Raw genomic sequence first — 14087 nt, 5'->3', positions numbered from 1 at the left:
TCTACAAACTAATATGGCTATTATAGTCGTCCACTAGTAAAAAATAAAAAGAATTATAATTAAATATTTTGAAAAAAAAAATAATTACAAATCTCACAGAAAATCAAAATAAATATTACTTCAAAAAGTAGCGTCAAACGACTTCTTTACAGACTTATTGCACGTTTTGCCTCATATTAACTATATAAAATACCAAAATAGTATAAAACTAAATACAAAATCTAAAGACCTCTACGCTTTACAAAATCTATTGCATTTGGCACATTTAAGCCAATCTTCTTGGTAGTAGTAAAATCATAAAACCAACAAGTAAAATATAAAAATATGTAGAAAATGCAATCATGCGTAGAATTTTTAAATATCTCTGAACCAGAAGCATGGAATCCACTTTGATTTCTATTCAAAACAATAAGACCTATATGTCAGAATATACCGTCAGAGTTGTCTTAAGACCACCTGGGTTTAAAGGTTCTTATAGTAGCCACAGAGCCCAAAGCAGTGCTTATTCATAGGTACCGTTAAAAACACAACACTATGGAAACAGCGGGAAATAAAACCCTTCTGAAAACCGATCAGTTTACTTAGAACAATTTCATTCATTATGTAGCTGCCTGCTAGGATCAACCTCTGCCTCTGCGTATCGGACTATTGCCATAACCACTATGCCACGCCTCGTCACAGCCACATAATTAAAGAGCCTGTAACACACACCGTTCACAGGCGTGGTTAGGAAGCATACATAATCATAAAGTGCATCACAATACACCTAGGATCTTTAGAGAAAGATACAAATTATCTTTAGAGAACACTTCCTAAAGTCATTTATTTACAAGATTAAAATCGTTGCTTAATTTTACAGACTCCTAAATACTTTCTACAGATTTTTGGAATTTCCTATGATTTTCTTATTGATTTATAAGAAAAATCGCTTTCCGTTTACATGTAGCCTTCCAAAGCTTCTGGCAAAAGATTAATGATACCTCTACAATGTTCTATATACACTCATTTACAGTTTCTTACAGAAGTCTTATTTCAGGTCTTCTTCTTCGTCTTCAACGTAAAGTAGATCCTCCATGTTTGACATGAACTTGTTGTCTAGCGCGTGTTCTGTTGGAAGAGATTCCTGGAAGAACAATGTTTCAATTTATTACCACAGACTCTTTATCATAATGGCAGTAAAAAACGTTCAAACGTGAATAGATGATCAATGTGGTGATTTAAAGTACGATGTTTTTTGTTGTCGAAATATTAAAACTTATGAGTAAGGTTGATCGACTGTCAGTCTAAAAACCCCCAATAGAGATATTAATAATACATATTTATTAATATTTTATATATGTTTTATAAATGTGCTGAATAAAATAAATAGTGCCATAGAAATAGGTTCTCTATACACGTTTCAGATTTATTATTTTATTTTTATATTTAAAAAATAATAAATTAATTATACTTAAAGATGAAAAATGAAATTATAATACACGCGCGCACACCATCACAAGAAAACTACAAATGTATCCGTTAACAAAGTAGACATATTAAATTTGTAATTTTTAATACACTACTAGGTCGGTTGCAATAATTTAGGAACGGGTAAAACCACAATTTTAATTTGAATTAATATTATTTTAGTCACGCCAAAGAAGTTTATCACACCCACTTTTAACAGGAATAGCAAACGGGAGTGCAGTCCACCTGACGTTAAGTGGTCACTTTCCATGGATGTCTGTAATCAATTATTGTCTATGAATTCTAGGATTAGTCACTGACGCCTTGTTACCCTGTGGGATATAATGGGACCGCTCGATATATGTGTACATACCAGAACGACCCAGCAACAATGCGATAAAATGGTTCAAAATTAGGGTCATGCACACACCATAGATAAGTAAAGATTACTAACTCCTAACAAGAAAATGTACCCAGTTTTGAAAATTGACATAGTTGCGTAAAAAAGTTTTGCCACGTCTCCGTGTTAAAATGTCCCTAAAATATTTGAAATAATTATTTATTTACTATATAAATTACGCAGTATTAGCTATTTATTCGTAAATTTTCTCTTAAAATGTTTTTATTTGTCAAGAATTAAAAAAAAGAACTTACTAATAAGCCGTTTGTGGCTTCATTCAATTTTAATGTGGTAATACACTTCATCCGGTTGAGGAGGGTAATGTTTTTCGAACTATTTATGTATGTAAGTATGTATGTCTCATTATTTGGCAAGCCCTGTAGCCATAACAACTTAACAAATTTTAACACGAGTTGCCGTTAAAGTATCCTAAAATCTGGGAGTGACCATTGGCCATATTTTTAAGCAGTCGGCTTTTGTTTTTATTTTTTCAACACAACGCCTGATACATTATCGAAAAAATATTTCATTTCTTCACTATTTTCTTTGCAAATGTTCATATTGTATTATACTGTTGTATCTTTTGTATTTTTTCATGGTGATAATGAATAGGCACAAAATATTCGTATAGTGTGTTTACCTGAAACGATTTTTTGACTACACGAGTATTGGTATCTAATTATGCTATGAAGTTATCCAAATGCATACGCATCATTTAAGCAGACGCCCTTACAAAATGAATTCAGATATCCCTTCTAAGTCCGATATTTGTGCTCTTAATACACAACAATATTACGTATTAATAACAGTCGCGACAAATACGAGTATGGGGCTGTCAGTGCAGACAGCATTTCTGTATTAAGTATAATAAAAAAATCATGGAAACTAACTACAAATAAACGACCATTTATTTTCTTAAAAGTTTATTGCAAGCAAACACAACGTGAAAATGTTTATAAAGCAGTGTAAAAATAATAATTTTGCGGCAAGCATGACTGACAACAGATGTAATTAAATTATACATGCAATATTACAATAAAATTATACAGGGTGTCGATAAACCACAAAAACAAATCATCACGTTAATCTGAATTACTTAATCTTTACTATAATAAAGATTTATATTTTTTCCATTCATAATTAATCGATGACTGATAAAAATTAAGATAATGACATGCAGTACTTTTCAATTACCAAACATAATTAATTACAGAGCAATAATTTATTCATACCACACCCTGTATATTATATAGAAAAAATATAACATCGATGACATGCACTAGTACAATAATGAGTTAATGATGCAATAGAATATATTAATATGTTATAACGATAATAGCTTAGCTATGTAACATGTTACATTGAGCAACATAAAACATTCAGCGTACAACACGATTACAAATATAACATGTACAGCAATATAACGTGTATAACGTTATATTTACTTTATAACTGTTATAGCGTCTTTAAAATTTAAAAAGCACATTAAATTTTACTCATGAATCGTATGAACTTATGACTAAACATATAAAAACGACAACGTTAATGATTGATATACTAAAGGACCATAGATTAGTAAAGATACTTCGCCGCCTTGAAATTGAATGAAGCCACAAACAGCTTCTTAGTAAGTTCTTTTTTTGAATTCTTGAGAAATAAAAACATTTTTTAGAGAAAAATTACGAATAAATAACTAATACTGCGTAATTTACATAATAAATAAATAATTATTTTAAATATTTTAGGGACATTTTAGCACGGAGCCGTGGCAAAACTTTTTTACGCAACTATTTCAATTCTCAAAACTGGGTACATATTCTTGTCAGGAGTGAGTAATCTTTACTAATCTATGTAAAAGACAGATAATATACATACATCCGTACGTAACATTAGCAACAGTAAAACATCGCCCGTTTTATATATTGAAAGCTGGCATATACATGCGGTAATTTTATAACATGCACAAAACATTATTATGTTACAAAAACAAATATAATAATCATCCCAGTACAAAAAGTTCACATGCAGACAGCACAAAAACCTTAATTTTAATAGCCATGTTAGAACACAGATTAAAAATATCCTTAAATGAAAAAAGATAGTATGTCAAAGTATTAGAGTAGTTTTTTGTCCTATTCTATAGGACAACATACATATTAGTATTTAAACTGTATATTGAAATCCAATGCGGACTTTAAAAGGAACGTTTACATATCACAAATAATATTTTTATTAGAAAAAATAAACGACATTTGTGATTTTTTGTGCAAATTTTGAGACTTCAATTCTTGTATACGATATAAAATATATACTTATAGTATATTAAAACGTACACACTTAAAAACGTAGCACAATAACAGTCTTATTCATATTTTTCATCATACTCCGTTTCAAGTTTTATTTTTTTAAATATAGCAACTCTCGACAGACTAGATCATTTCAAACTGATCCATTTATAGATTTTTTTTTCTATATGGCACCTCGCAATTTTGCCCCTCGCCAATGTTAGTTAAAATATTTATTATGCTTATTATTTTTATGCTTTATTTATCACAGATTTTTTAATTGTTGTTGTAAATTATATTTTTAAATTAAAAATAAAACAACAAAATATCTTGAGAGTGACGATATTAAGAGAATAGAATGAAAAAAATATAAGTTCTCACATAATTTTAACGAAAGTACACATTCAAATGGCACACGTCAGTCTTACTTTATAAGTAAAAATACTCTAAAATTATAGAGTCAAGTGTGTAATTATAATTATATTTTATTTCTACTTTCGACATGGATATTTATTCATGATTCCATTTAACCACAGACCATATAAAGTGAATTGTCTCTTATATTTTCGTTCGTTGTGTTCAGATATTTCATAATAAATTGAAAAGGACTAAAATTCCTATATTTTTTTTTTGTACAAGAGAATTTAAAGATTCATTAAAATATGTTTAGATTTTTTGTTTACTTTTTTTAACCGGTCAATTTTTAAATCTCAAATAATTTAGTAATGTCAATGTAAATGTAGATAAAAAATTTAATAGAAAAATAACGTTTATAGCGGAGCTATTAAGGTACTTTGGTCTGAAAATAAAAATCAAAACATAAAGTATAAGATTTTAAAATTAACGGCCACAACATAAAAAAGAAAATATAAAAATAATAACAAAAAAACGACCAAGTTTCCAACAAAGCCGATCGCACCGTTTGTAGCGTTCCTGGAAACTATATATTGAGAATAAATAGCTATTACAACAGGACTATTTCGACTATATTGTAGCAAACCGTTTTATAGCATATAGAATAATAGCATCTTTCTAATTTACAGTAGGTGCAACCGGCGAATTGGTTATTGAGTAGACACACATAATCACAGTTCATGAGACACGCTGGAGTTTATGGCTTCTTACAAACAAAGCGTTTCAACCGCCCAATATTTTTATTAAGAGAAGAAACTACATCATTACTAATCATCATCATTATCATAAGTCATCATTAAAATACATATAACATTGTAAAATAATTAAAAAAGTAGAGTAAACAAAAAAAAATGCATAATTCGAATGTGTATTGCCGGCAGGAATAGATATTTTTTATTTTATTTGAACAGTAAAAATATATTTTATATATATAATATATGCGAATTAAAATGTCATCTTTAGTCAATAATATATAACTGAATATAATCTTTGGCTTTATAGGAGAATATTAACATTAATACATTGATAAATTCAATGATTATGACGTCGAACAAATCGCCAATTTTATACGTATCACAGATAGGATAGGACAAGTTGAAATGGGCGGTTAAAACGCTCCGTTTTTAATATTATAAGTCTTGTGCGTGGAGTGTACTATATATATAATTAAGAGAACCGCCTCGAAGGCATCGTCCAGTACGTAGGGCGCGGCGTATCGAGGCATTTGAAAGCGGACTGCGAAGAAAATTTGCCTTTAATACTTATTTCATAAAAATAAAATTAACTACCATAAAATGTAGTCATAATATGTCCATATATTTTAAGGACTAGATGGCCTCAAAATTTGTCTTTGCTATAAATTGATGTATATTTAAACATGTAGACTTATATCTCTTAAATTATTATTAATAAATTACTTTAATTCTAAGTATTTATTCTTAAATTTCTCTAAAATTTAGAGGCTTCTAAGAGAAAATAGTAATATAAAAATAGGGCGTTTAAATGTTATCTTCAGACGTATTAATGTATGTGTTAATAGCAAAATAGAGCATATTGTAAGCGACACAATCACATGCATAGCATCGAAGACCCATCGTAGAGACTAAACGACATAAAAATCTGCCCAACCGTTTAACGGATTAATTTATGGATAAATCTGTGAACTCATCAAGCGTGTATCTACGATAGGCCTAAGATATACAAAAATGCATACAGAACACGCATGCATTACTGGTTATTTACTGAGTAGAACATGCGAAATCGTTGTGTAAGACTGGCAATAATGTTTATTTGACTTGTCTTTTTTCTTGGACGTATAAAATTGTGTGTACAGAGAAAAAAGATAGCCAACAAAAATTTCATTGGTTGATTTGTCTAGAAGACGATTATGCCGGCAAAAAGAAATATGGAAGCGCAATGGGTTGCGCCTCTTGTTCCAAACTACTCAATTATCTTACATACGAGTATTACCATACCGTGAACGGGCACGACGTCGTTGTTCTCAGGCGTTCTACAGCCACGTACGGAAAATTTTAATCATCTAAGGTATCTGATTCCACTTACCAGGACAACGAAGTGCGAAGCATCGGGAGCCGCTCACGCGCGGAACAAATAGTACTCATCTAGGGTATACACTCACCATAAGGTCGTAACGAGGAAGAGGCATAATTTTTGTACCTCCTGGCTATTATACAGCCCCACAGGCAAAATATCACCTGCGATTGGGAACATTCACCACAATGTGAAGATCCCAGCTACACCAGCCTCTTAACAGCTCGCATAGTCACTGACCGCCGTGCAGTGCTGCCATCTACCTGTCATTTATTAGCCACACACGGCAATTTCTGTGCCTGTAAAGCACAGGGCGCGAGGCAGCGCTGCATGTGGCCTCGCACAGTGCTGGCACCGCACCGCACCGCACCACACCGCACCGCACCACACCGCACCGCACCGCACCGCACACTCACCACGAGGTCGGGGCGGGGGAAGGGCGCCAGGCACACCAGCAGCACGGTCATGTTGTCGCAGCCGAGCCCGCCGGTCGCGCAGTTGGGCGCGAGGCAGCGCTGCATCAGCGCCTCGCAAACCGCCGCCGGCTCCCAACCGCTCAGTAGCCGCACGCGGCAAAATGTTATCACCTCCTGCAAACGTCACCATAGGCGATCACCATACCGATCCAACAAATAAGCACGTGACAATTCGGCAAATAACTCTTGGGCACGTGGATTTCGGGCAAACAACTCTGGGGCACGTGATAGAAGGTCAAATTTCTCTGAGGCACATGACAATCCTGCAAATGGCTATAGGGCACGAACTTTCGGGCAGTAAAACTCTAGGGCACGTGATACTACGGCAAATCTCTCTAGGGCACATGACGATCCGGCAAACGGCTCTAGGGCACACGACTTTCAGGCAAACAACTCTAGGGCACGTGATACTAGGGCAAATTGTACTGAGGCATTCAAGACCTCTAGATCACGTGAAACTTGAAAAAAATACTCCAGTACACTTAAATTCGAACACATTGTCTTCTTCGTTTATTTTAAATTTTTATTACCTACATTCACTAACAAACAATTTTATTTAAAACACGGGCACGACGCGGCACGACTTTTGTGCACGTGTTTTTAATAAAAATATAGGAAATCAATGTCTTGTAATAAAAACTTACCTCATTAGACAGCACTTCCCATATACCGTCGCACGCAATCACGATGAACTCCCAATCGTCGTTCAGCTGCCGTACTTGCACGTCAGGATATGCTGCAAGTAACAAAATAATAAGTTAAACAATTTAATTATTTATATATTTTGTTCAGCTTGATGAACCACATCTGTTGTAAAAATAATCTTCGTTATTCAACTGATCGAACCACAGTACATTCACTCATTTTTATTAATTTAATTATCATATCATTAATATCAGTCATTAACTTTGTCATATGTTCACCAGCCATAGCTTGTTTAATTATACAAGTACAGTCACTCATACCATTCAAACTGTGATAAACTTAAGCATATACTTGCTTGCAACTATACAAGTATACACACAAACGTACAGTCACATAAACCTACAACACGCATTATATAATAATATTGACAAGGCACATTACGCCTTAGTTACGTGTAAGGGACAGCCCTACACGTTAAGGATGCATCGCGCCAGCCCTACACCGTTCTCACGCTGCATCGTGTCTTCGCGGAACGGCCAACGCTGACGAGGCGCGTCCCACGTGCAGGTGGCCGTCCACCATGGGAACAGTTCACCTCCATCGCGGAAAGTGACTCTACCTATCACATGATTTTTTTTTTTTATTTTATTACAAGTTGTGTAAAATTTGTGTCGTATAAAATAAAAATTAATTCAATTCGCGAAATAGACTGCAATTCTTTCCTCGACGCCCAGCTCCCATAACTCCTTGTCTTGTCTTGTTTTGTTAATAATTTAATACATTATTTTATTAATATTACATGTTCACGTGTTCGCGACTGTACCACACACGACGTGCAGCATGGTTCTTAAAATTGACACAGACACGTCGAAGTATTAAAATATTTTAACACATGTTCACACGATTGTTCACACACACATACCCAAGAACGTGCCCACGCACGCGCCCGCACGCGCTCACACACACCCACACACATCCCCACATGCATCGCTCGTGACGTCACCTGTGACGATCTGGTCGCGCGGCGACAGCCTGTAGTTCCGCTTGAACACGTAATCGCCGAGCGCCCGCGAGAGCGCCAGGTTGCCGTTGACCCGGTTGAGCTGCACCCAGCCGCCGCCGGCGGTGATCCGCCGCAGCTCCTCCTCGTTGTTCGGCTTGTGGTCGTACGACAGCACCTCCACCTAGAGGTTGGGTGTCACAACATATATCAATACCATGAAACCTAGACCTAATGACGACATTTATCAGTACTATGGAGGACACAAGGAGCAAATTATGGTACAACCAAAAATAAATTCTGATAAGCAACTGTTAAGGTGGTAAAACTATTGTTGGTGGTTCGACTGCGGAAGCACCACCTCAACACCTATTTTTGTCTAGTAATGGTAGTATTAAGAACTGCTATTTTTCACTTTGAACAATATTTGAAATGTTCCAACTTAAACTGAAGGTTAAATTGGCAACGCATCTGTAGCCAACTTCAGAAAGGATATATTCTAGGATCTATTCTAATCTAGGATTAATAACAGATGGCCACAAGCAACAGTATTCACTTACCATCAGGTGGACTGCATGCTCGTTTGCTACTTCAGTATTATAAAAACAGAGTGTAAAGTAATTTTCAAACTATAAAAGCCTCATTTTTAGGGTTTCATACCCAAAAGGTGAAAACGGAACTCTATTGCTAAACCTCCGCTGTCTGTCCATCTATCACAGAGCTCTCTCTCCTGAACCTATTACAGTTCAGAAGATAGATACATTAAAAAAAAATTTACAAAACTGGTGGTACAGAATCCTCCATGTGCGAGTTCGAGTTGCACTTGGCCAATTATTTAATCAATTATGCACTCACCCCGCCCCTAACGCTGGCGACGGCGCGCGAGTCGCCCACGTTGGCGCAGTACAGCGTGTTGTCCTTTATGAGCACCACGACGGCCGTGCTGCCGGCCACCTTCTCCTGCATGTCCTCCTCCAGCATCGCCTGGTCTAGGTCGAGGAATCCCTGGAAACCCCAAAGCATGAATAAGGGCAATACATCAGGAAATTTGTTAACACAATGTTGTTTGTTAGGTAAACAATGAGTTTAAAGAAACTCATATGAGAAACTGCACCTGTATTGAAAATGGTAGAATTATTCGTGATTTTACTCCAAAGGCACTACTTCCACATCATTTCTGGCAAATAACAGCAGTGACAAACACCAAGTTAAAACTCATGTGAGGAAACCTGTAATCCTATATTGAAGGTATGGTACGGTACGGTAGAACCCTTCATAAGTCAGTTCAGGAGGCACAAGCATTCTAATTTAGTCCTCAGGGGTAGCAATCTGTCTCTATGGCAGACGTCAGGTAGGACTATTTTCTTATGTGACTGCTTGTGGACTGCTGTGGTGGACTGCTTGTCTGCCACTTCTATTACGAAAAAAAGCTTATTCAATATATCAACACCGCATAAAACATCACCTACAAATGACGCAATTCATACCCAATCAATTCACTTCACACAACCCACTAACAAGATCATTACCGTAACGTTCAAATAATTGTTAGGTAAACATACTAAGGTTGTTAGCACATCTACAATTATAGTACCTGTTTCAACGCCTCCTCGATGTTACCAAGGTGATACTCCGGTCTGGCCGTGATGAACTTGTGTAGGTGTTTCCCTGCATATTCGGCTATGTTTGATCCTGAAAGTAACATACATAAACAATAATTTATTTTGCCTATCATTGCATTAGCACCATTTCTTAATCTCTAAAGTTAGATAATGACTGAGACCAATAGTGAATTGTACTCCATTAAATGGAGTACAAATTTTGTAAGTTCACATCAGTATTTTTATATAAACTTCAGCGGAACTAGTGAATTCTAATTAAATACTAAAAACTGTAACTCAAAGTAAATTGGCATCATAGATACAGCTCATACCGGGGGTACTGCAATTGTACTAAAGTACAGAACATGCTTCCGTGCTTTGGAGTGCACAGTCTCAGCTGTTTTCAATGTTGTTAGAGGTGTTATATTCAGTTTAAAAGCATCCAGAAAAAATTTACTACTGATGTAGTAGAAACTACTCAAAACCACCTCAATTGTAAGAAAAATCCCCTGTCCACTCAAAGGAACACAACTATCCCGTACAAGGATTGCAGCTATTTTGAAAAATAAGTTCACTCACCCCCATGTCCATCATAAACCGCGAAAAACGCCGTGCCGGGGTCATCAGGCAACGACAGAATGTGTGTGTGCGAGTCATCCATCGACACCCGCCAGCCTTGCATGCAGGAGGAGCCGACCAGGTACCGCGTGTCCTGACATGTCGACGACTGCTTCTCAGTCACCGGCTCCGAGAGGGTTTGCCCCATCACGCTGGAATAATGATGAACTTTACATCAGACATTCTCAAATTTTACATTTGAGTCTTAAATTTAGAATTTTTTTCTTCCAGCTCTTCCAAAATTTCAAATATCGCTGCAATGGCAGCTACGCTATGTTATGTAAGGCAGATGAAGAATACAAGATTTTGTTATAAAAGTATTCTCATTAATATGTCAACAAATATGATCATTTTCCTATTGCTGCCTGTGAACATCCTATCGCTACATAAAAAAGATCTTCCCCAAACCAAAAGTTTTCTCTGACTACCGTACCATCAGCAAGCTTCTAGCACCTAAAAGGCTACAAGGAGGTGATTACTGATAGTAACCACATAGAAACATACTGCATGCTCGTTTACTACTATTATCTCATAATATATTTACTTTTAAATGAAATCCAATATTAATAAGTATAAGTCAATAATGAACAGTTATCTTGTTAGCAATCAACTTATAAAGAAGGTGTAAGCGGTATAAGTCATTGCTGATTCAAAAAATCTTGGATCTGCCCACGTATATATTAACTTTTGTCTAGTTATGATTATTAATACACATGATACATATTCTAGTTAAACAGTTACATCAGCCTCGTCCGATTGCATTTAAAGTAAACATTGCTTTAAGGATAAATGTTATAAGTGTTTTCAGCTATCTTTAAGGTTGAACAACTCTATTGTGCGAATCTTGATCAAGGTTTCTTCAATTCAAATATTATGTAAGAAATATTGAATGATCACCATTGCAGATCACCTAGACCCATCATACCCATGGGCCGGTTCAAAGATGCAGAATCCTAATTATTTTTACAAAACTATTAGTAATCCGAATTTGAACATATATTTTTTTTATAAGATAAAAGTAGGTAAAGATTATTCAGTTCATCTGACCGTAAGCAGTCACTGCCATAACAAAAAAAACTAAGGCTTCTGCCTGAAACCCCTACACTGATGCATTGCCACAGCCGAGGACTAGGATGGTGATGCCATAGCTCAGTTAGCCAACAACCACACCTTTCCACCAAAACAAGAACTGCTTCACCTTAGAATTATATGTGACAGTGATACCACCCAAGTCGCGGTGTAAGTGTCAGATGAATGTATCTACATATTGTCAATTTTACAAGAGAGCAAAAATAGTGTCACAATTCGCCATTTCAAACTTTGCCAGCTGATTAATAGAGATTATATACAGTTATGATATTGTGATGATACAGTGATGATATTGTGGACATACAATAATCTATGATTAAAAACATATTTTTTGCAAATACGTTGTTATAGATCTAACAGTTAACATGATAATTAAAACTAATTTAACGCATAATACATTATTCTGGTTCAGTCGAAAGTGGGTCTTACGTTATTTCTTTTTTTGTAACTTGTGAAATATTGAATATAGCATTACGTCGTTTTGCCATTCATAAATGACTACATTGTGAACCGTTATGTGAAAAAAAATGTTATTTTTATTTTTTTTAGACATGTTTATTTGACTCTTACACCGCGAAGTTGGATTGGTTTTAACACCTTTCTTTTATAGCAATGAAATATGCTTTATTATTTAAAGTATTTATTTTGTTTAACAGTGGTGGCTAAGTACAACTAGCAATTGTAGTTTATTTTGCTGTGTTTAAGTATGGCTAGCACTACGAAAGTTACAAATATTTGAATAATTTTGTAAAAAATACACTGAAGTCTTTGTTTCTAATAGTTTTTAGTTAATATTCTTCATTCAAACAACAATCACACACACATCGAAACTGGACTGTTTGAATAGTGGACAAATCATCTCGTTTATCAAACTATTGTTCAAAGATTTCAAATATACTAGAACCAATCAAGCTGAATTCCATTACCTCTGGACGCTAATAAAAACCCAATAACCATCGCTAATGACTAAGGTCTGATGTCATACATACTTTTGATGTTTTTATATAACACAATTTCACACTTATCTTCACTTTATCGCACCGACGTTACCGTATATTCGTAATTAAATAATATTTTCAGTATAATAGATCGTTAAGATTCGTTAAATCACGTATCTTAATACAATAAAAACAAAACAAGATAACGCAGTGAATGATCTTATGTACTGCCATGGACACTTCTATAGCATTGCACTTCCAAATATTGTAATCACTATACTTAGCACAAACCTAAGATATTCCTCTTGATATCTGTTTTATAACAAACGATTACACTTTTTGTACACTCAATGATTTCAAAAGTGCGTAAATTTACAAAATTCGATCATGTAAATATCAAAGAAACGTCAAATAGACAGTCGATCGAATAATAGACAAGACATTCATAGACAAAATGTTTTTGTTGTTAAGTTCAGATTCGTGCAACAAAATATAACTATAGAGCTCATTTCAATCATTTAAATTATTCCAAACAAAATATTAAAAAGAGAAACAAATCTGTCAAATAATAATTAAAATTAATCATGTGACAACTCACTCGTTTTTATAACCTCCACTGCAATCCAAAAGGAGTTAAACTTCTCAGATTAATTATAATAATAGCTATAAAAACAACATACCGTATCATTCTAGAAGCCGTAAACATAATTGCAAAATATTCTCACTTTGAATCAAATACTAAAATTTTTAATAGATAAAATAAAACTATTCCACAACATTTACAAAAAAATATAAAATAAACTGGAATTTCAAGTGTGCATTGACATTAAATTACATTGCATGACAACTAAAATATTATTTCCTAAATTATTTTCAACCAGTATGCAAAGAAACGTTATAGTTTATTTACCAGTGGGATAAAGCGATAATTTTAAACATTTTAAGTATTTCATTATTATAATATAAAAAAAGCTAGGAAATGAACAAAAAAAATATAAGATTCGCATTGGTACAATAAAAACTGCAACACTGCAAACTTTATGAGAAGTAAACTGATCGTATTAATTTATTAAATACCTTTCTTGTTCTCAAAAGTCACTGCATCATAAAAGTACTGTTAAGG

The 14087-nt window shown here is 34.5% G+C and overlaps 1 protein-coding gene across 3 annotated transcripts; it reads right to left on the bottom strand.

Moving 5' to 3' along the window:
• Positions 1 to 491: 491 nt before the first annotated feature.
• Positions 492 to 13793, bottom strand: LOC140754247 (probable protein phosphatase 2C T23F11.1). Of its 3 annotated transcripts, none has more exons than XM_073089205.1 (8): positions 13645 to 13793; positions 10899 to 11089; positions 10313 to 10410; positions 9574 to 9723; positions 8722 to 8902; positions 7718 to 7809; positions 7014 to 7187; positions 492 to 1123 (listed from the first exon to the last, which is right to left on the bottom strand). In XM_073089205.1, exons 1-8 carry the CDS (start codon positions 13668 to 13670, stop codon positions 1028 to 1030), a joined length of 1008 nt encoding a protein of 335 aa, XP_072945306.1. In that variant the 5' UTR covers positions 13671 to 13793; the 3' UTR covers positions 492 to 1027. The 3 variants fall into 3 exon arrangements, with proteins under 3 accessions (XP_072945306.1, XP_072945308.1, XP_072945307.1); XM_073089207.1 differs by lacking the exon at positions 13645 to 13793 and adding an exon at positions 13256 to 13386; XM_073089206.1 differs by lacking the exon at positions 492 to 1123 and adding an exon at positions 5519 to 5781.
• Positions 13794 to 14087: the final 294 nt, after the last annotated feature.

This window comes from Epargyreus clarus, unplaced genomic scaffold (assembly GCF_041222505.1).
Source record: "Epargyreus clarus isolate Ecla_fem2 unplaced genomic scaffold, WU_Ecla_fem_2.2 ptg000029l, whole genome shotgun sequence".
In the NCBI taxonomy this organism is placed as follows: Eukaryota; Metazoa; Arthropoda; class Insecta; order Lepidoptera; family Hesperiidae; genus Epargyreus; species Epargyreus clarus.
This window is presented reverse-complemented; position numbering and strand designations above follow the sequence as displayed.

What these genes read in the sequence shown, in the direction of transcription:
- LOC140754247 (XM_073089205.1), bottom strand. Translation starts at nt 13,670, where the DNA reads ATGTTTACGGCTTCTAGAATGATACG. An exon ending in GGTTTATGATGGACATGGGG is followed by an intron (nt 10,411 to 10,898) that starts GTGAGTGAACTT and finishes TGTTACTTTCAG; the next exon opens with GATCAAACATAGCCGAATAT. An exon ending in GGGAAGTGCTGTCTAATGAG is followed by an intron (nt 7,188 to 7,717) that starts GTAAGTTTTTAT and finishes TGACGTTTGCAG; the next exon opens with GAGGTGATAACATTTTGCCG.